Source organism: Microcaecilia unicolor, chromosome 4 (genome assembly GCF_901765095.1).
Source record: "Microcaecilia unicolor chromosome 4, aMicUni1.1, whole genome shotgun sequence".
In the NCBI taxonomy this organism is placed as follows: Eukaryota; Metazoa; Chordata; class Amphibia; order Gymnophiona; family Siphonopidae; genus Microcaecilia; species Microcaecilia unicolor.
In genome coordinates, this window is record NC_044034.1 from 206,589,140 (window position 1) to 206,612,581 (window position 23,442).

Genomic DNA, 23,442 nt, shown 5'->3' on the forward strand with positions numbered 1-23,442 from the left:
GCAGAGAGCAATTGCTCTGGTACCAACTCTCCCTTCCCCTCCCCTAAAAATGCTGACCCTGACATTTGCTATGTTTACACCAGTACAAGGGGAATTTCTGGTGGTGTTCTGCATTCATGAGTCTGTTTTTTGAGGGTTTCAGTTGAATTTTGTCTATGTCTTTCAATTTATGGTCATCTAATTTGTATTTGATGAGGGTCTGTCTGTATTTGGTATGAGTGACTGAAGCCAGTATACAGTTTCTGTGTAAAGGTCTGCGGTAATCTTGCTTGTTCAATTTTCCCAAAAGGTGTACTGATGTTTTAGGGCTCACTGCATACTTATGGTGCTGCCTTTCCCTAGGTATTGGTCTTTGTTATGTGAATTTTGGAAGTTATGCCAGAATGGTATATTTGTTTATTTATTTAGAGCACTTGACATACCGCAATTGATCCCTGGGGCGACTATGGAGTTTACAAATTTCTATTACAGGTACTTTGCACTACTTGCCATCAGGTCCATATGGAGCAGTAATGCATGGAGAGCTGCGTCATTGACTGAATGCTTGAAGTCCGTTGCAAGAGGAAGTTGCTTTTGCTAAAGATTTCTACAAAGCTAAATGTGCTTTTGACTTTTTGATATAAGTATTTACCGTCACGATTTGGGTTTGTGGATGGGCGCACTTTGATTATTTTTGGACATTGAGCTAAAGGAGGTTTTTCTGACTGATGATTACTTTATTAGCTGCATGTAGTTACAAGAATATTAAGGTTCATGTAGCCAAGCAGACATTGCACCAGTTTGATGAGATCTTTTCCTCCTATTTTTTTTTTTTAAGTAGATAATCTAGGTCTTTCAATACCTTTTTTGGAGTTTTTCAAGTTTCCCAATATGCACCATCCACTAGGAGACAGAGAAAAATACTGAACATTCTATGTTGCACAATACCCTTGATGAGCGAACTATGGTGATTATTACAGTTTAACTTAGGAGGAATTACTTGGAACTACTTTTTTTCTTTATCTCCTTCTGCTGATGGTCTGAACTGGACTTCTCTGGTAATATGACAAGGAATGGGCCAATAAAGCGAAGGTACTTACCTGTAGCAGGTATTCTCAGAGGTCAGCAGACTTCACATTCTCACAAGTGGGTAGATGAACCTGCGTTGCCCAGGTCAGCATAATACCAAGCAAAAAATTTGCAAGAGTTTTATGGAGCATGAGCAGCGCTTCAACACACATGCGTGAAGTACCTTCCCACCCACAGCGCGACTGCGCCTCTCAGTTTAATATAAAGCATAAAAATGAAATAAAAAGTTAAAACATCTCCAAGGGGAGGTGGGCGGGATTGTGAGAATGTGAAGCCTGCTGTCTTCACAGAATACCTGCTACAGGTAAGTAGCTTCGGGTTTTCCAAGGACAAGCAGGCTTACATTCTCACAAGTGGGGAATCCCTAGTATCCAGGCTTACCCAAAACAACAAACAGTGGTCAATTGGGCCTCACAAGGGCGAGGACATAACGCAGATTAACCTGAAACTATATACAACTAGATAAGGGTGCAGCCTGGAACAAAATAAAATGGGCCTATAAGGGTGGAGTTGGATTCTAGACCCCAAACAGATTCTGTAACACTGACTGCCCAAAATGACTGTCGCGTTGGGTATCCTGCTCAAGGCAGTAGTGAGATGTGAATATGTGAACTGAAGACCACATCACAGCATTGCAATTTCTTCAACGGAGGCTGACTTCAAGTGGGCTACCGACACAGTCATGGCTCTAACATTATAAGCCATAACATGACCCTCCAAAGTCAGCCCAGCTTGGGCATAAGCGAAAGAAATGCAATCTGTTAGCCAACTGGAAATGGTGTGTTTACCGATGGCGACTCCCCTCCGGTTGGGATCAAAAGAAACAAACTGGGCAGACTGTCTGAAGGGTTTCATCCGTGGCGACTCCCCTCCGGTTGGGATCAAAAGAAACAAACTGGGCAAACTGTCTGAAGGGATTCGTCCACTCCATGTAAAAGGCCAATGCTCTCTTGCTGCTTTCGCCAGGATGGGCATGAGGATGGGGAAAGAAAGTTAACAAGACAATCGACTGGTTCAGATGGAACTCAGCCACCACCTTCGGCAGGAACTTGGAGTGTATGTGGACTACTCTGTTGTGATGAAACTTAGTATAAGGTGCATCTACTACTAAGGCCTGAAGCTCACTGACCCTACGAGCTGAAGTAACAGCCACCAAAAAAATGACTTTCCAGGTCAAGTACTTCAGATGGCAGGAATTCAGTGGCTCAAAAGGACCTTTCATCAGCTGGGTGAAAATGACGTTGAGATTCCATGACACTGGAGGAGGTTTGATATGGGGTTTTGACAAAAGCAAACCTCTCATGAAGCGAACAATTAAAGGCTGTCCAGAGAGGCTTACCTTCTACACGCTGATGATAAGCACTATTTGCACTAAGGTGAATCCTTATAGAGTTGGTCTTAAGACCAGACTCTGATAAGTGTAGAGGGTATTCAGGCAGGGTCTGTGTAGGACAAGAAAGGGGATCTATGGCCTTGTTGTCACACCAGATGGCAAACCTCCTCCATTTAAAAGAATAACACCTCTTAGTGGAATCTTTCCTGGAAGCCAGCAAGACTCGGGAGACACCCTCCGAAAGACCCGGGGAAGCAAATTCTAGGCTCTCAACATCCAGGCCATGAGAGCCAGAGACTGAAGGTTGGGATGTAGAAGCGACCCCTCGTTCTGTGTGATGAGGGTCAGAAAACCTCCAATCTCCACGGTTCTTCAGAGGACAATTCTAGAAGAAGGGGGAACTAAATCTGACATGGCTAGTAGGGTGCAATCAGAATCATGGTTCCGTGGTCTTGCTTGAGTTTCAAGTTTTTCCCACTAGAGGTATGTGAGGATATGCCTACAGAAGGCCTGTCCCCAAATGAAAAAGGAAGGCATCTGACTCTAGTCTGTCGTGGGCCTGAAGCCTGAAACAGAACTGAGGGACCTTGTGGTTGAGTTCAGTGGCAAAAACATCCACTGAGGGGGTGCCCTACACTCGGAAGATCCTGCGGGCTACACCCATATTTACAGACCACTCATGAGGTTGCATTATCCTTCTCAGTCTGTTGGCCAGACCATTGTTTACGCCCGCCAGATAAATGGCTTGGAGAAACATGCCGTGATGGCGTGCCCAAAGCCAAATCTGAACAGCTTCCTGACACAGAGGGCGAGATCCGGTGCCCCCCCCCCCCCCCCCCCCCCCCGTTTGTTGGTGTAATACATCGCAACTGATATCTGAAAGCCTTTAGAGCAATCCAGATTGCTCGGAGCTCCAGAAGATTGATCTGGAGATTCGTTTGCTGGAGGGACCAAGCTCCTTGGGTGTGAAGCCCATCTACGTGAGCTCCCCACCCCAGGAAAGATGCTTCCGTCGTCAGCACTTTTTGCGGCTGAGGAATTTGGAAAGGTAGTCCCAAGGTCAGATTGGACCGAACTGTCCATCACTGAAGAGAGCAAACAAGCTTCAGGGACACTTGGATGACATCCTCCAGACTTCCCGTGGCTTGATACCACTGAGAAGCCAGGGTCCGTTGAGCAGATCTCATGTGAAGACGTGTCCTGGGTGTAACATACACTGTGGAAACCATGTGGCCCAACAATCTCAACATCTGCTGAGCTGTGACCTGCTGCGATATCCAAACCTTGGACGCAAGGGAGAGAAGTTTGTCTGCACGTATCTCCAGGAGGTAGCAGTCTTTGTATCGAGCAGGGCTTCTATGAATTCTAATTATTGAGCCAGTTGGAGACGGGACTTGATGCTGCAACTACCGCTAGACATTTTGTAAAAACCCTGGGAACAGACATGAGGCCAAAAGGCAACATGCAGTACTGAAAGTGCTGTGTTCCCACCCGAAATCGAAGATACTTCCTGTGGGCTGGAAGTATCAGGATGTGAGTATATGCATCCTTTAAGTCCAGAGAGCATAGCCAATCGTTTTCCTGAATTATGGGAAGAAGGGTGCCCAGGGAAACCACCCTGAACTTTTCTCAGACCAGGAATTTGTTCAGGGCCCTTAGGTCTAGGATGGGACGCAGCCCCCGTCTTTTTCTGCACAAGGAAATACCTGGAATAGAATCCATGCCCTTTCTCCCCTTGTGGAACAGGTTTGACCGCATGGGACTTGAGAAGGGCAGAGAGTTCCTCTGCAAGTACCTTCTTGTGCTGAGAGCTGAAAGAATGAGCTCTCGGTGGACAATTTGGAGGTTTGAAAAGCAAATTGTGGGTGTATCCAAGATCTATTTGAAGAACATTGTAAACGACAGCAGATAAAGACCTGTACGGTCCATCCAGTCTGCCCAACAAGATAAACTCATTTTACATGGTATGTGATACTTTATATATATATAACCGAGTTTGATTTGTCCAACACACCAATTGGAGGTTATGAGAGGCCACCTTTGGTAAAAAAAACTTTAGCTTCCCCTTGACCGGCAAGTCATCCGGAACGGATACTCTGATCGCAGCTATGACCTGCTGGAGTCAGTCAAAAGCTCGTCCCTTGCTTTTGCTGGGGAGCAGCAGGGGCCTTGGGTGCATGCTGTTGACGAGAATGAGCAGGCTGGCGAGCCACAGGGGTGTACCTATGCCTAGAATAGGAATAGGTGGCACTCCGCGACCTACCAAAATACCTCCTGGATGAGTAGGCAGAAGCAGAAGACGTCCGGCGGGAGAGAGAAGACACAGCCTCAGTGTGGTTCCTGATCTGGTCAGCGACGTCTTTGACCCTCTCTCCGAAAAGATTATCCCCTCGGCAAGGGGCATCTGCCATCCTCTGCTGGACTGAATGGTACAGGTCAGAAACACACAGCCATGAGAGTCTGTGCATTGCTATACCTGGAGCAGAGATTCTGGATGCCATGTCAAAGGTGTCTTAAGTGCCCCTGGCCAAGAACTGCTGTTTGACCAACTGGCGAAACGGCTTGGCCTGCTCCGGAGGGAGTGCACTGACCAAGTCTGACAGCTGCCTCACCGAGTTCCTCAAGTAAACGCTTACGAAGAGCTGGTAAGATTGAATACCGGAGCAGCCTGATACATCTTTCTCCCAAAAGAGTCCAGGGTTCTAGCTTCTCTGCCTGGGAGAGCCGAGGCATAGTCCCTAGTACTCCTGGATTTTTGAGAATGGCATCCACCACCATGGAGTCGTGGGGTAACTGAGACCTCACCAACCCTGGCTCCCTGTGGATCTGATATTGGGTATCAATCTTCTTAGGGACCACAGGGACAGACAGGGGGGGGACGCCCAGTTCCTAACAAGGACTGCCTTGAGTACCTCATAGAGAGGGGCCATCACTGCCTCCTTAGGTGGAGAGGTGTAGTCCAGGACCTCGAGCATCTTGGCCCTGGGCTCATCCTTCACTTCTACGGGGAATTGAATGGCCTCAGTCATTTCTCGTACAAAGGAGGTGAAAGAGAGGCTCTCTGGTGGAGACAGTCTCCTCTCAGGTGGAGGGGAAGGCTCAGAAGGGATCCCATAGGACTCATCGAAGAAGTACCTGGGATCCTCCTCAGATTTCCATGAGTGTTCCTCTTCGGTATCGGACAGCACTTCCCTCAGGAATGTCCCGAGACCGGGCCCGCCTCGATGTCGAGGACCCATGCCCTCAAAAACCGTATAGAGGAGCTGGCTCCCGCCTCGACTCTGGCAAACCTTCCTCCACCGATGTCGGACTACCGGCCTGGGAGGCAAATGACAACAGGGCCACAAGTGGCGCTGGTGTCAGAGACTACACTGTGAGCTGGGGACCAGGCGGGGCTACAGCAGAAGGAATGGCAGGCGCAGGCACCCCCAATGCACATCACTACATCAATCCCTCCAAAAGCTCTGGGAGCAAGGCCCAGATATGCTCATCGAGAGCCGCCATGAGCCGGTTGGAGCTCAGGATGTCAAATCACCTGGGATGCGGGAGCAGGATCTTGGCTGCTGGGAGAAGTACGCATCGGCACCTCTTGAATGGAGGGGGAGCGATCTTCTTGGCGTCAACGCTTTTTGGGTGCCGAGTCCCTCGGTGACCCGGAGCTCCTGGCACCGTGGTCGAAGAAGATCGTGACGGAGCTTATTGGACTTCACATGATGTACCTCACCCAAGCTCCTTGGTGCCGACGAGGACAACGTCAAATCCTCTCGTCGGGTCGGGTCCGACGATGGACGGTCCGGTGGGGGGGTGGGGGGGGGCTGCATAGCAGCAGGCCTCGAGGCAGGTGGGGACCCACTCGATGCCTCACTGCTCCCAGTGTTTCGGGGTCTCTCAGCAGCCATTCCTACCCCTACTCCCGATGCCTCTGTTGATGTTGACGCAGACGCTACTGACCTCGATGTCGATGCCGACGTTGAAGAACCAGATCGTGCTCCAAAACGTTTCTTGTGCTGAGCTTCTCAGGAAGGGAGTCCTTTTCTTCATACGAAGACAAAGGACACAATTTGCTGGGCTATGGTCGGGCCTGAGGAACTGAATACACCAAGAATTTGTATCAGTACCCGATGCACCAGGTACAACATTTGAAGCCACTGGGAGTCAATGACATGGAAGGGAAAATGGCTTCGGCAAAATCAAAAGTCGCGACTGTGCCTGAAAAAAATGGGAAAAGGCACAAAAAAGAAGAGACCTGTCTGAGCAGGCCTAAAAGCGGCCCACGCCGAAAAAGAAAAGAAACTTAAACGTGGGCCAAAGCTAAAGACTGTAAGGGAATTTTTTTTCTAAAATAATAATAAGAATGGGAAAATAAAGAGAGCGGGAACAAAAAACACCGCTGAAAGGCACGACAATAAGCTCTCGCCTGGGCGTGTGAGGAGCAATGAAAAGTACCACCGCTTCTCATGCATAGCAGGAAGGCACTTCGCACATGCGTGTTGGAGTGCTGCTTGTGCTCCAGAAAGCTCTCGCTTGGTATTATGCCGACCTGGATGATGCGGGATTGTCTACTCACTTATGAGAATGTAAGCCTGCTTGTCCTCGGATAATTAATAGCTCTATTATCTTGTCCATTTAAATCCAACTGTAACTCCACAGCTTCATTGTGCACCGAATGAAAATATATATTTCACCTAAACAGTATTGCCTGGAATAACAGAAAGATTTTGCTTTGAGATTTGGAGGAACACTATTTTAATAATAATAAAAAAATACCTTCGGACCTCGGGAAAATATATAACAATATAAGTCGACTGATCAAGGGAACTGAATTGCGGCTTAAGGCTTGGGCGTCGCTGCCACTTTCACTGGGAGGAAGAATAGCGTAATATGACAATAATCCCTAGGTGGCTATGAGGCATATTTTCAAAGCACTTAGCCTTCCAAAGTTCCATAGAAACCTATGGAACTTTGGAAGGCTAAGTGCTTTGAAAATATGCCTTTATATGTATCACAGACGATACCAGTATACCTGAGCAGGACAGATGAGAAAAAATTAAATTCAATGTTGCAGCATTTCCTATGGCAGGGAAAAAGGGCCCGCCTCCCAATAAACACATTACAGATCCCGGCGGAGTATGGGGGACTAGGACTCCTTAGCGTTAGATATTTCAATGTGGTATGAGACATATTAACAATTGGTTCAGATCCACACAGGAATAATTGAACTAGAATTACAACAAACGCAGGGGGTGCACTTCAGTAACTATTTACATGGAACAGGGGTCCACATCCCAGAAACATTAAGAAAAACTAACATTATGCCAACAGCTAGGGCAGCATGGAGATGGATTTGTCGCATGAATAAGTTTGCCCCTAAGACAACCCCATTTCTTCCCATATGTGATAATGCAGCATTTGTCCCGGGGCAGCTATACTCAGTCTTTCGTAAATGGGAAAGAAGGGGAATAAAATATGTACTGCACGTAGTCACCGAGGAAGGACGAATGAAACCTTTTTCGGGTTTGCAAGAAGAGTTTGCACTGTCAGACACAGAGAAATTTTTCTATGTACAGTTAAAACACTACGTGCAATCAATGCCTTGTGAGGCCCTGGCGGAGGACGTCCAGGAAGAACTGTCGGCAGCCTTTTCATTGGAGTCGCAACAAAAAGTGCCCTTGGCCTATTATCATAGGCACATCAGAGACACAATGCCAGAACCTAACTATAGAACATTGGAGACGGCCTGGCAACAGGACCTGAGTGCTACCATCTCGACGGAACTGCTAAAGACGTATATCTTGTCCATACGGAAGCGCTCAGTTTGAGTGGCTCATTGGGAACAACAATATAAATTTGTTTTCCGCCTCTACCTCCTCGGAGAGCATTTCACCTGGGACTCTCGCCTTGGGGGGAGTGCCCGAAGTGTGGGACGGACGGTGCGACCCTGGGCCATATGTTTTGGTCCTGCGCAGGAATATACACCTTTTGGAAAAGATTGACACAATATATATCTAAGTTATGGAAAAATAAGTGGGAGTGTGAACCGACATTGCTATTTGGACAATTGACACTGAGACATCCAATCCCGAAAGGATGTAAAAACTTCATTAATAAAGCTACAGTTGTAGCAAGGCAGGTCATATTGAGAGAATGGTTGACGCACAAATACCCCACTGTGGCACAGTGGCGAACACTGATGATACAGTTGATGTGGTTGGAAAGACATGGAGTCCAAGATATGGACACTAGTGCAGGGGAAGAGCTGCAGCAGGCCTGGTCACCTTTTTGGAACACTTTGTCACCTCCAGCCAGGAGCTATCTATTGAATGTGTAAAGACATAAGAGATAATTGAACTCAGCTGGGGTGGAAGGGGGGGCTGAGGAGGTAGGTAAGGGGAAGGAGGGAGGCAGGTATTGTTAGAGGAGGGGGGGGGGGGAATTTGAAAACAGTTGGTACAACCTTAGTTTTCTATCAATATACAAAAGTGATGTTATAACTGAAATACATTTATTGTGCTTGTATATATTATGGTTCATGTAGTGTTTTCTCAATAAAAAGTATTGAAAAAAAGATAATAATAATAAAAAATGTATAGCCTGCAACATCTATTATTCTGGGCACATTAAAAAACCCCAGATATAACAGAAAAACAAAACCATTACGTTGTGCCAAGATTCTAAATCAGTGGTTCCCAAATCTGTCCTGGAGGAACCTCAGCCTAGCAGGTTTTCAAGATATCCACAATGAATATTCATAAAACAGATCTGCATACCTTGCTTCCTTAGTATGCAAATGTCTCATGCATATTTATTGTGGATATCCTGAAAACATGACTGGCTGGGGCTCCTCCAGGACAGGTCTGAGAAACCTAAATACTCACAGGAAGAGTAATTTTATAACAGGTTACTTAAGCTGGAAAGCCAAGGCACCAATTTTAAGACTATCTTATAAAGACACATAGATGGCTATTTTAAAAAAAATAATATACAGCTTTGTAAAACCTGCAAAAACACAGCTAAAATGCACCTGTGCACTTACACTTGCTCAGGTGTAAACAGAGGTGGGTGATGCAGCCACATAGGTATTTTAGAAATTAAGTGCGTACTATGCGACTCCAACTGTGTTCCGCCCAAACACTCGTGGATTGCATAGAAGTATGTGACTTCTTGTCATTGTGTGTACTTTTATGCACATAACTCATGGAATAATTCTCTAAGCAGCTGTTGGGAAAAAGTTTATAAAATTATCCACAAAATGTACACCCTCTTTAGAGCCTAATAAAAAGGAAAATCAAGATACTGCTATCACAAGTACTGTTAAAAATCATAGTCAAGCGACAGTATGCACTGATAAAAGAAATAAACAATAAAAATAAATAAGCATGAAAACAATAATTATAGTACATCAAATAAAACAAACAAGTCAGCTAAACAATCAATTAATAAATCCAATTATAAAATGACAAACTGGCACCTGTGATGGATAATCACATATGCAATGCCATCAAAAGCAAACCAATCAGTTCTATTATCAGAGGTGAGCCCTTAGGAAGCCCCATTAAAAGCTTCATTAATATATAAAGCTTTAAGCTCTTCTCTAAAAGAAGAAGATACCTTAACCTCTATGCTCAGTTCATCAAGAAAAGCATTTAGAGCCAGACCAGCAAATGCAAATGATTGGCTTTGTGAGTACATCAAACAGAAGTTTGATGGACTGAACGTGCACTAGATTAAGTTCTATAGAGTGTAACATTTGAAGTGGTCTCTAGAGTCTAAGCACTATGCATTGACAATATAGGACATCATTACCAACTACCTTATGAATCAACATCAAAACTTTAAGATCGAGATGAGAATTGAGCTGCTGACTTACAGAAAGGAAAGGTGACAGAGAGGGTGATTCACATGTAGGGAGTCCCTTTTTGGAGGAGTGTTCGAGGAACATCCTGATCTGAGTTCCTCCCCTTCCAAAGCTTGGTGATCACCACGAGAGGATCAGATAAGTGGTCCTTCTCTGAAGCTAGGCGTTTCCCTTAGGACTGGTGGTAGAACCCCTCTCTCTCCTTAGAAGTTCTAAGATGGGTGAATCTTCCTCAGAGGTTGTGAAAGGAGGTGTATGAGCTCCTTCTGAACCTTCATTTTTTATTCTCTCCCAGTAGTCTTCAATTTAGTAGACTTCTTGCTCAGTTGAGGTCTTCCTATGTTGGGTGGTTTTTCCACCCTTTGGTTTTGAGACCAAACCAGTAAATTATTAAGATACTTCTTTGATTAATATTTGGAGGATTCCGAGTAGAACAGAGACTATGGAGCAGAGATTTAATGCCAATTATGTTCTTCATGGAGACTGGATGAACTTGACAGAGAAGAAAATCAGAAGAATGGAATCATAGCTGACTAGTCTGAACTCTCAAGTGCCTTCCCTGAAGAATGCGGGGTTTTTCATATCAAGGACAGCTGTTATTAATCACTAGATTGAGGTCTTAGAGAATGTTACTAAAGCCAAGAATCTTTGGTTTCTTCATTTCTCCAAGATACCATTGCTGTCTTCCCTTGGAGTTTTCAAAATGTACTTACAAGATGTTTTGTACTATTCTGTAGTGGAAATAACAGGTATCTCTAAAACAATTTGCCAAGAATGAGATGGAGGGTGGCCTCAATGTGGTATTTTCACCAGTCTTGTGCTATCTGCTTTTTCAGAAGAATCGCTGGTTGAAACACAAGCTTATGCCATCTTCTTAAACACTTTCACCAAATATTGGTTTTGATATGTCTTTCCAGATGTGGCTGACTCACAGCTTTATACAAAAAAATTCCTTCAGTTAAAGCCTCAGTTTTGACAATAGATGCTTTTTTTTAAAGTTTCCTTGTAAATGTGTGATCGTACATCAGAGAAACAGATGTCTTCCCTGACCCAATTCATTTGGAGAATTTCTTGTGAGATAAAAATCTGGTTTGATGGATTTGAGATTTCTCTCACTGTTTTCTTTATAGGGGTGGTATCTGATCTGTTCATTATAATTTCTGTTTGGGCACTGTTTAACAAATGCTGCTTTTCTTGTATTTATTCCTTTCTTAATATTTTTCTTAGCTGTAATGTGGGCTTGATATGGAACAGATGCTACTCTATTTCTAATCCCTTTATTTTCTTTTTGTTAGAATTGTTTCTGTTGAACTGGTTCTGTATTTTCGTCTGATTTACTTTTTGGGTAGGTAAATATAAGAACAAACAAACAAAACCCCCCAAACTTTAATATCAGTGGTGAGATAAGATACATGAAGGAAGTCCATAACTGGCTCTTCTCTAATAAGGGAATGTAATATTTCATACACAAATGTGTTTATCAATCTAACACAGCCGAAAGTGATAAAATTCCCATAATACACCATAATATGAGGTAAAGCGGGTTGCATAGTAATGAGATGCAAACCATGAAAACACATGTAAACAGTTCATTACTATGCAAATTGAACAACAGCGGCTTGTAGAGAACACTGCAAGTTGCATTATTCCTGGGAAAATACTGGTAGCAAAAAGCTGAACATACTCTTCTGTCCTGAGAAAGCCACAGCCTGGTGCTCTCAAGAGGCACATTCGAGGGGCCTTAGCAGACTTCTGGTTCCTCCTTCCCACCGAGGCCCCCCTCTGCAAACATGACTCCCCCTCCTCTGGCAGAGCTTCCCCCCCCCCCCCCCCCGAGCATTGCTTCCCTGATGTACCCCCTCCCTCTCAAGCAGACCACCCTCTAAACTCCTATCTCTCTGTAGCCCCTTTCCCCAGGCCTAACTTAAGGGTTTCCAGGGGGCCTAGTTGATCCAGGGCAGAAGCAATTTGAAGTTACACCTGCCTGTTGCCGGTGCTGGATTCTAAATGGTGCTGGCAAACCCCAGCGGTAGTCCATTACTAGACCCCACAGAACCCTTAAGAGGGGCTTGGGTGTGTTTAATCACAGGAGGTGAACTTCTTGGATGGGTTTGCTCATGAGAGGGGGAAGTCATATTGAGGGGGAAGTTCAGCTGTATTTTCTTTAGTGGCCTTCCATATGACAGGTTTGATCACGTTGTGATCCCTGTTGCCATACAGCCCTTTCACAGTTACCTGTTGCACAAGCAACTGATTTCTGTTGACCCCAGTTTTCCCTTCTTGTCAGTTCTGGGACCACCGGTTCCACGCAGCAGTCATTTTCTTTCTTTGCACGTCCTGATGAGACAGTTACGTGGTCAGTATTGGGGTAATTGAAATCGTCCATTATTGTGCTACCAAATTTGTTAGCCTTCCTAATTTTTACTGGCTTGTCACAGGTTCTCTTCATCCTGTCCAGGTTCATGTTAGTATATCCTCACCATTATACTCTTCCCCATCATTCATGAAGTGCCTGTCCATAAAGATTCTGTGCTGCATTTTTTTCCCCTGCAGAACATCCACCCTATCTTTTTGATATAATACCCTACTGTCACAGTGTTCAATTGATTGCCTCGTTTCCTCTAGGTCTCAGAGATGCCTTTATGTCTACATCTTTATTTAGGGGGGTAGTTATTAAGGTGCAGTAAAAGTTGAGCTTTAACTGCACTTTAATTTACCGCAGGTTGCTGACTCCCATAGTACATGAGGAACACAACTTACAATAAAACTGCAAACTGCTTTCCCAGGAGGCACCTTAAAGTAGCCTTAGCACACCCTTGGTTTCTCTTTCCCTCCCCCCTCCCCCACATTAAACAAGAACGAGAGAAGATATGTTTTCAAAGGTGTCAAAACCCTAGAACAGGAATACTAAAAGATGTAGGCCTAGCTGGAGGACCTTGAGAATTGGTCACCAAATACTTGCTCCTCAATGTGTCCAGAATGCTGCTGTTTAATTCTTCATCCAGATGGAAAAGATACAACATGACTTCAACCCTCACTACATCACTGGCTCCTTGCTTCTCTTGAAATCCAATTGACACCTGCCCTTATTCAAAAATCCTCTTGAATTTTTTCCTACCTCGTTTACTGTGGGTTCAATATTCAATGTGGTCTAAGTGGACAGCAGAAGCTCCTGTCCCTTAAACCACGCTGAGCGGGCAAGGAACCAATATTCAGGGGTGCTTAAGCAGACAGTATCACTGAATAGCGGCTCTGCCCACCACAGCACTCTCTGGTCAGTGCTGGGGTGGAGTGGGAATTCTGCAGGCACTAGTGATATTCAATGATGGTGTCACATAGCTAACTGGGCAAGTTGGACTGCACAAAACTTGCTGGTTAGCTATGTGGGTACAGCACTGAATACTGACCGTACCTGCAACTTCTGGGCACTGCTGATTACCCAGATATTCAGTGCCAATGCCTGGACATGGCCTGGCACTGAATATCCAGATCTAATTTAGCCAGCTGCAGTCAGTGCTTAAAGAAACACTGACCACCACTGGCTAAAAACTGACCCATGTATTTCTATCTTTCATGCTTCCCTAACTTCACTTCTCTATCCAACTTGGCTAAATCGCAACCAGCTATACCTCTGCTCAGAAATACGTGACCAAGGGGGCTGTTTTCGAAGCACTTTGACTTACAAAATTCCATAGATTACTATTAGGCTCATTTTCAAAGCACTTAGCCTCCCAAAGTTCCATAGAAACCTATGGAACTTAGCCTCCCAAAGTGCTTTGAAAATATGCCTCTATGTAACTTTGTAAGTCTTAGAGCTTTGAAAATATGCCTCTATGTAACTTTGTAAGTCTTAGAGCTTTGAAAATACAACTCTAAACAGAGAATTAAAGATGAAAAATCGCTCTGGCTATCTTTCTCCCTTCATGCAAATCATACCACAGACAAAGCAGTAAATATAGCTCTCAATGAAAACAGGTAGCTAGCTACATTTAGCCTACTCAGTGGGAGGAACATTTTTCTGAATGTCAGAGGTGCCTGCCTATTTCAATGTCACTACTGAAAAGTATAAGACATCTAGATGGTCCTGCTTTTGATATCTTTGGAGGGAGTAGACAACTATTGTTCATGTTATCTTCAGAAGACAAACCAACAGCTGATCTAGTTGAATTTTACACTATAGAATTTTGGCCCGGCAGTCTCCTAGGATTTGCAATGGGCTTTCAAGTTTCTTGTCTGGTCCAGTGGTTCTAAATCTTTCTTCTGTTATGACACACCTGGCAGACCTTCATGTAAGTGATACACTGAACATTACAATCTGTGGCTGAACAGAAAAAGAGCCCAAGTATTATTTATTCAAATTAAAAATTAAGAAAAGGAAATGAAACACACAATTCTTAAAGATGATTTTGTGTGTCAATTTAGAAAATTCCATAAATAATAAGAGTGTGTTTCAAAGCAGCTCAGACAATGCCAGAAAATTCATTATAATGGTGATGAGGTTTTGGGGAATTTTTCATTGGTTACTGTATGAATGCCCCTTCTGCAAATCTGTTGCATACTTTAGTACATCAGCCTCTAGATGACTTGTCCAAGGTCACAGTCGGGGCATTTCAGGTGTTCAGCGCTGCGTGCATCTGGTAGCGCTATACAAATGCTAACAATAATAATTTTTGAAAGAGAAGGGCATCCATCTTCCGACACAAATCGGGAGATGGGCGTCCTTCTCTCAGGGTCGCCCAAATCGGCATAATCGAAAGCCGATTTTGGGTGCCCTCAACAGCAGTCCATCGCGGGGATGACCAAAGTTCATGGAGGCGCATCGGAGGCGTAGCGAAGGCGGGACGGGGCGTGTTTAAGAGAGGGGCGTCCTCGGCCGATAATGGAAAAAAGAAGGGCATCCCTGACAAGCATTTGGTTGACTTTACTTGGTCCATTAATTTTCACGACCAAGCTTCAAAAAGGTGCCCAAACTGACCAGATGACCACTGGAGGGAATCGGGGATGACCTCCCCTTACTCCCCCAATGGTTACCAACCCCACCTCCCACCCTAAAAAAAAAAAAATTAAATTTTTTTTTGCCAGCCTCAAATGTCATACCCAGCTCCATGACAGTAGTATGCAGGTCCCAGGAGCAGTTTTAGTGGGTGCAGTGCACTTCAGGCAGGCGGACCCAAGCCCATCCCCACCCTACCTGTTACACTTGTGCTGGTAAACGTGATCCCTTCAAAACCCACTGTACTCATATGTAGGTGCCCCCCTTCACCCCTTAGGGCTATGGTAGTGGTGTACAGTTGTGGGGAGTGGGTTTGGGGGGGGGGGGGTTGGGGGGCTCAGCACCCAAGGTAATGGAGCTATGCACCTGGGAGCAATTTGTGAAGTCAACTGCAGTGCCCCCTAGGGTGCCTGGTTGGTGTCCTGGCATGTGAGGGGGACCAGTGCACTACGAATGCTGGCTCCTCCCACGACCAAATGCCTTGGATTTGGTCATTTTTGAGATGGGTGCCCTCGGTTTCCATTATCGCCGAAAACAGGGGACGACCATCTCTAAGGTCGACCTAAATGTTGAGATTTGGGCATCCCCGACCGTATTATCGAAACCAAAGATGGACGTCTATCTTGTTTCAATAATACGGGTTTCCCCACCCCTTCGGCGGGATGTCCTTAGAGATGGTTCGATTCTGCCCCTCAGTGTGTCGGGGTGAAGGAGAAATTTGAGCTCTTACAATAAGTTTTCAGCCCCCAAGCTAAGTTATTCCCTCTCCCTAAAATGTCTTTTTAGCTTAGATTTTGAACTTATGTGGACTTGGCTTATTGTCTTCCACATATAATTATGTATGATGGAAGCAGTGGGGAGAAGAGGTTGCCAACTGACTCCAAATTTGCTCAAAAGGGTTGATCAGGTCCTGGGTTTACCCCACTGAATGCAGGAACCAGTAGTCTTACTTTTCTTAAGGAACATTACTGTGAAATCAGAGCAATTAAGTAACTGCATACAATGGGCTAAAGGATCAACTGTGTCAGGTGAATCTAGAGGCAGCTGGTAACCCAAAGAGAGCAAGATATTGGCCAAAACTTAGAAATCAAAGATCTTCATTAGTAGTTACATGTTTCTGTATACATACAATGGAGGTAGTACATGTACTTTCAATCCCCTACATATTCACAGCAGCTAGCATAAATCAAGGCTTTCCAAACTGATTCTGTTGATTCCAAAGTCAGTAGTGGTTTCAAGATGCCCACACTTTGTATACCATAGGCTTCTGATTCATTGACCATATCCTGAATACCCTACTGACTGTGGGATCCCTCAGAAAAGATCTGAGAGGCACTGGCCTAAAATCTGAACAAGGACTGGTCTAGGAACCATTAACACAGTGATATTCAGTCCACATTACTTATTTAGCATTATTATACAACAAATGTTTTGGAGCAGTACAAAAATAGATATTAGTTATTTCAAAGAATATTTGTGTTTGTCCCACAGATAAGTTTTTGTATGCTTAATTCTTTGCAACCCTATTAATGCTTTTAGACTACTTACCTGATTGAACTCTTCATCTGCATAAATGTCAATTAAATCCACTCCTTCAGACATCTTTCCGCAGAGGATCTAGACTGGCAATGTGGGAAATGGGATCAAAGCAAAACAGATCCCCTGGCAATGTTAAGATGATCAGGATCTTTTCTATCACACTCAAAACTGGAACTCTATACATGTATTAGTCCCATTACTCATTCAGAATTCAACCTTCACTTTGCAAAAAGGGGTCTTGCCTTTCAAGATCTAAAATACATTTTATGCGTGATTAAATAAAAACTTTCACTTGGTATCTATGTGTGCTATAAGGAGCCCGCATACAGCTGCTTTTTATAGACAATTCATATTTCTACCTAATCATTACAGGTGAAACTAGATGACAATAATTCTCTTTATCCAGATTGCACTTTGGTGAATACGGGTCTTCCGCCCTCCCGCTCTGTGAAGGACCCCGCACACTAATTACTGTCCATGTGGACGAAAGCTCCTTGACACGATCGCAATGGATTATGAACACTGCCCTCTGAACACCAGCTTCGCACCTTGGTATCTCTCCCTGGTGACAAAGATTACCACTCTGAGCTGCTTTCCCGCTTCCCTGCAGGTAAGTCCCTCTTCCACTGGCCAGCCCCTCCTCCCTCTCCCCGGGATCTGCGGCCCTTTCCGTGGGCTTCGACTTTTCTTAGGCCTTTCCCGTCAGCTCTCTCCTGCTTTCTCGCCCGCCCCGAGACACCGTATGCAGGGTCCGTCTTCTGACGGTGTACGACCCGCGAGGCCCCACAGGAAGCCCTGGTACCAAGACAGGCCCACAAAGCTCACGACAGCGATCACACACCGCGAGGCTCTCGCGCCACACCGGAACTTCCGGTCCTTCCTCCTCCCCATAGTCAACAGCACCAGAAGAGGTGTCACAGAGAAAACCATCCCCCAGGATATAGGGAGGCCGGGCCGCCGGAAGTATGGTACGGCGGCTCAGACGGTCCTTAAAGGACATTGGCGAAAAGTTCAAGTTGTGAGATTGTTGTGGACGGTGGTCACTATGTCGATGGTTGCAGCGCTGCTCCGCTGTAGGGTGAGTTGACTTCTGGAAGGCCAGAGTTCAGTCTCGGATCTTTGGGTACCGGCTGCTTTTGTTTTGCTTATCTGGAGCAACTTTTATTAGTAAAAAATATCACATTTCTCTTGTATGTGAGTTAGTGGGCGTTCTCTCTCTCTTTTTTTCCAACTATGTATGTAATACTTTATTTAAATTAAGGGATACATATTTATTCATGATCACTGATCTATCCGCGTTTAAAAACCCCGTTTTTCTAGTTGTCTTGATTGTTTATATATATACAGATCATTAAGTTTTATTTAAACAAAATCATTTAAAATATTTATCGCTAAGGGCCATGTTTACTAAGTTGCAGTATAGACGCGCTAGAGTTTTTAGTGCATGCTAACGCTAAAGGCACTCTAGGTTTAGAGCACGCAAATTTTTAGCTCCTGCTAAAAACAATAGTGCACCTTACTAAACAGGGCCCTAAATCTCTTAAATGATTTGCCAGCAATGGAATTCTGCATGTAGGCATTTTTGAGATTAGGAACTATTTCATTATCTGTGCTGTTCTGTAGCTTTGGCGCTGCATCTCAATCAGCGTTGCCAGATGGTGAAAAGTTTCAAGCCCAACTAACCCTCTAAAGTAGCTCAAAAATAGCAATGTGGCCGGGGGAGGTGGTGTCCTTCCGGCCTGCTCACCTATGTGCTCTGCCTCCTTGTGCTCCTCCTCTTCCAGGTGCTCAAGCTCTGCTGGGCTGGACCCATGCTGAATCATAAATGACCTCATCACTCAGACACCCAACTCACCCCCTGTTGGTATATTTCAAACTTCATGCTTGCTCCAAATTTGACCAAAAGGAAGACGAGCAGAGGCAGAGCTGGAACCAACCCATGTGGGCCACCCACAAAAAAACGGTAGCCCAAAAAGTCGCAACCAGTGACAGTGAAAACTGCCCGCAGGCTTCTTAAAAAACCCACCCAATGCTGCAGTGTTGACAACTCTGATCTCAATACATGGTACTGGAATTGTTATTCTTTGTCAAACAACAAGAAAGTGAGGAGGATGTCCATGGAATCTTTAATTCTGACAAGCATAAAAACGTCCTGTCCAATGAGTCTTAAAATCTGGGAGGCATAAAAACGACCCGACACAGCCGTGTTTTGGCACCGAGGCCTGCTTCAGGGGTCAATATTTCTAAATAAAAGTAACACAAAGGATATATATAATAAAATATGATAAAATATAAACACAAATCCAAAGGTTATACATTGATACATTATAACCTATGGTAAAAACTTAAAAACATCTACATAGTATGCATAAATAAAGTGACAATCCAAAATCAGAAGGTAATAATCGTATAAATGAATGCCAAAAAAGTATAAAAACAGAAGTAAATGTAAAACTTGTTAAATGTATGAATTTCACTAAACATATATTGAAAGACAGTGAATAATAATGGGTGAAAACATATGTGATTGAGAACATTAAATGATGCTCATACAATCAAAATGAAAAGTACCTCTTATATTCTTAACGATAAATCTAATAAGAGAGGGAGAGCAAGGTCCTCGCTGTGGAAGCGCTGTGTAGTCTAGGTGGAAACATCAAATAGCTGAAAATGCAATATATTAACTAGATTAAAAATGAAGGATGATGTTGTAGAAATAGGGATAATAAATAAGTGCTTAATTGGTTAGTGGTGATTGATGCTGTTTTACAAAGGAGCAACAGTGATGCCAAAAGTATATGCCGTTATGTTCAATAATACTAAAAAGCTAATGTACAATTGTGTGCTGCCATCTATATATGACACTGCAAGAAATTGTGATTACCGTTGTATTCAGTAAAGTCAAGAAGCTATTTCACAGTTATTTGCTGCTATTTATGTGTGAAAAGTACTACAAGAAATTATGGTAGCGTGTAAAACATGACGGCTGTGTCGGGTCATTTTTATGCTTGTCAGAATTAAAGATTCCTTGGACATCCTCTTTGAGTTCTCACTTTCTTGTTCTTTGCTCACATTCACATGAGGGACTTCTCCCCCTCCTTTGTTTTGTCTATTAATTCTTTGTCGCTATAAGCCCCATCTTACCTTCAGATACTAGTTCTGTTTTGCAGGGCTTTTCGGTCAACAGTATTTTGCCTTGCCTAATAGCATCAGCAACTAGAGAACTTGGGCAGGGCCAGAGATTAGTTTGTTTGGTCCCTCCCACCAAAATGACATAAGGATGTTTTGCTGCCCCTGTAAAAGAAAAGGTAAAGTTAGTTCCCTGTATGCAATTACCAAGTTGCAAAAGATGTGGGCTGCCGCTTGTGTGACTGTTTCTTGGTGGTTTGCCATTGCCTTCCTCAATCATCTTTACCCCCTGTCCCCACCCCGACCCCAGCCAATGCTGGGTACTCATTTACTGACAAAAGCGGATGGATTGCCGAGTTGACCAGAGACCAACTACCCGACAGAAATCTCAGTGCAGGATTCAAAGCTGGGGTATAGACACAGTGGCAGGTGACCTACTGATTGCATTATGAGGTCTCATTCCATCAGCTTAATAGTGGGTAATTTTAACATCTTAAAGCTAAAAATGTCAAAGATTTTAAATTAATTCACTTGCAGATATTGCTCTCTTGCTGGTATTTTATAGTGTCTGAAAACAAGATTTTGTATGTCTGGAATATAACTGATCTGTTTCTTGGTTTGTTATTCCTAGTAGCTTTCCATAGGACAAGTTTTGTTCTGTCCCTCCCTTGTTAGACGCGCTTACCGTGGTGATGCTCCTGAAGACTCTGGGAAGGATTTAATTGAAATCCCATTACCTCCTTGGGAGGAACGTCAAAATGAATCGCTGAAGGCAAAGAGAGCGCGCTTGGTGTATGAAAGCAGGAAGAGAGGAATGCTTGAGAACTGCATTCTCCTCAGGTGATTATCTACTCCCTTGTCTCACTCAAGACCTTTTCTGTGACAGTCTGGCAAAAATTCAACATTGACCACAAAGGCCGGATTTTACCGTTGATGTCTGTAATTAGGTAACCAGATGGTTCAAGGTTCAACTTTATTTAATACACCACAAATCACAAATATCTAAGCAGTTTACAAAGAGTAAAATAGAGAGATATACAAATGATAGAAAGAATAATGGAGTGACACATTAGGTAGCTAGGTTATGCATCTTCTTTTTTTTTTTTTTTTTTTACTTTGTTTATTGATTTTCCAACACCCAAGAGAATACAGAACCAAACTAACATTCAATGGGGATACAATACATTGCTCAACTTTCATCAAAAAACTGCCTCCAAATCCAAGGTCTGCATAATCCCCACCAGCTGGAACAATAATGAAGTACAATAAGGAAATATAATGAGTAAAAAGAAGAAAGGGAAAAATAAATAACTAAAAGACAATAGAATATAACATATTCCACTCACCCCCACAGCTAACTATACATTACTAGTAAAAAAAGGCCCGTTTCTGGAACGAATGAAATGGGCGCTAGCAAGGTTTTCCTGGGAGTGTGTATGTTTGAGAGAGAGAGAGCCAGAATGAATGTGCGGGTGTGTGACAGAGTGAGACTGTCTGTGTGACAGTGTGTGTGTGAGAATGAGAGTGTGTGACAGGGCCCCCTCCCCTGTTCCTAATGTCCCTCACCCCGTTCCCTCCCCTCCTTTTCCTCCTCCTTCCCACACTTTGGGTTCCTTAAGGCTTTCAAAAGTCTATGTACTCCCGTGGCCCTAACGCCCAGTATCCGGATACCCTACCGCTTTCCTCCTCACCCCTCCCCCAAGATGTAATACTTTCACGTCCTTCATTTAAAAAAAAAGTGTCCTATCTACCCTGTGTACAAATGCCGGGCATTCAGATTGTGTTCCTCTCATAAATTTTCATTTCTTTCATTCATTCAGAACTTGCCCCCCGCCTCCCCCCCCCCCCCCCCCCCCCCCCCCCCCCTTGAACACTTTTGGTTCCTTCAGTCTTTTAAAACTCTCCTATGTACCCTGTGTGCTAATGGCCAGCATTGAGATTGTTTTCCTGTCCCAAATTTGCATGTCTTTCAGTCATTCACAACTCCCCCCTCCCCCCATTTAACACTTTCGGTTCCTTCAGTCTTTTAAAACTCTCCTATCAACCCTGTGTCCTAATGGCCAGCACTCAGATTGTTTTGCTTTGCCAAATTGTCTGTCACTGAGGTCAGTGTGTGCCTGCCTAGCAGACCACTTCCGGCAGGCACGGTCCCAAGCACATCCTGTTGGAGGTGAGAATTATTATATAGGATGGGAATTACTGAGACTAATCTTCAGAATTAAAGATTACTTCATAACATACTCTATGGTTAACCAAGATGCAAATATCCTATTGTCCTCTACTATCAAGATATATGCATCAGTCCTTCATTTCACAGTAGCTGAGTAATTCAGTTTAGCAATCCTTTGAGGTTGTGGATTCGTACCATGTGAGAAAGGGTGCCCAGATTCTCTGAAATGTGGCCCTCTTCTCTGTGCTGTCAACTTACTAAGATTGCTTCTGAGATGGGAGGGCTGGTGACTTCCAGCATTTAGCCACCTCTCTCCTAAAGATTGCAGTGCACGGGAGAAGAATCTTCTTCACCTCAGGAGCCATACCTAAGGGAATTACTTGCAACAAGAACAAGGCAGGGTCCACCATTATCAGAACAGAAATCATTTTAGAGAACCCTTGCCCATTCAGTCCCAAAAGATTTAATACTAGAACATTTCCACCAAATATGAAAATAAGTTCCCTCCTCCCCACAACCCCTCCAGCAAGTCCTTGAGCTATTAGGAACAAATTGAGCTACCTCTGGTGCCCTATACCATCTGTACAGTAACTTTACACCATTTTCCTGCAACTTTTCTAAAATAGAAATATGAGACACATTCAAATATATGGCATCCCACTCTTGCGATGAGAGAGAGCGCCCCAGGTCAGCCTCCCACTTACGCATATAATGGGGGACTCGCTGAGTATTTGGATAAAGCAATAGATCATACATTACGGAAATCGTTTTAGGTTGACGAAGGCCTCTCCCAAGAAATTCCTCAAACGTGGTGGGATCCCGTAACCCCTCCGTAAATGGTGTACTGTGAAGTAAATGCCTAACCTGCAGGTACGTAAAAAGAAATCTTTCATATCAATGTGGAACAAGTGTTGCAATTCCACAAATGGCCTTAGAAAACCCCCTTCCTGCAGAATCTGACCTACTGTAACCAAGCCCCTCGTTTCCCAATGCCAGAATGTATGTGAGGGCCAGCCTTTGATAAGTGGAACCAAGACAGAGAGTGGCGGGCACCACAATATTCTGTGTCCCTTAAACAGCATGTATGCTCCCTGCAACCACAGGGATAAGGAGTTCTGGATTATAGGATTCAGGATTTTATTTATTTATTTTATTGCATTTGTATCCCACATTTTCCCACCTTTTTGCGGGCTCAGTGTGGCTTACAATAAGTTGTGAGTGATAGAAATACAATTTGTTACTACTCGGTTATGGATTACATTGTGAGGAGTTATGCGAGACAAACTCAGAGTATCATTAAGGAATATAACAATGGAAAAGAGCAGTGAAACATTAGGGAAACTAAAAGGGGCAGT

General features: G+C 44.0%; 2 protein-coding genes across 3 annotated transcripts in view; one reads left to right on the forward strand and one right to left on the reverse strand.

Moving 5' to 3' along the window:
- Positions 1-17,657, reverse strand: part of CPSF7 (cleavage and polyadenylation specific factor 7) — a 132,834-nt gene extending 115,177 nt beyond the window's left edge. For both annotated transcript variants that reach the window (XM_030201165.1, XM_030201164.1), the window contains exon 1: positions 16,798-17,657. In XM_030201165.1, coding sequence (XP_030057025.1) covers positions 16,798-16,851 — 54 coding nt within the window. In that variant the 5' untranslated portion in view covers positions 16,852-17,657. The remainder of the gene's footprint in view (positions 1-16,797) is intronic.
- A 71-nt stretch (positions 17,658-17,728) lies between these two features.
- SDHAF2 (succinate dehydrogenase complex assembly factor 2) overlaps positions 17,729-23,442 on the forward strand; it is a 37,892-nt gene continuing 32,178 nt past the window's right edge. The window contains exons 1-2 of the mRNA XM_030201166.1: positions 17,729-17,866; positions 20,552-20,757. Coding sequence (XP_030057026.1) covers positions 17,834-17,866; positions 20,552-20,757 — 239 coding nt within the window. The 5' untranslated portion in view covers positions 17,729-17,833. The remainder of the gene's footprint in view (positions 17,867-20,551; positions 20,758-23,442) is intronic.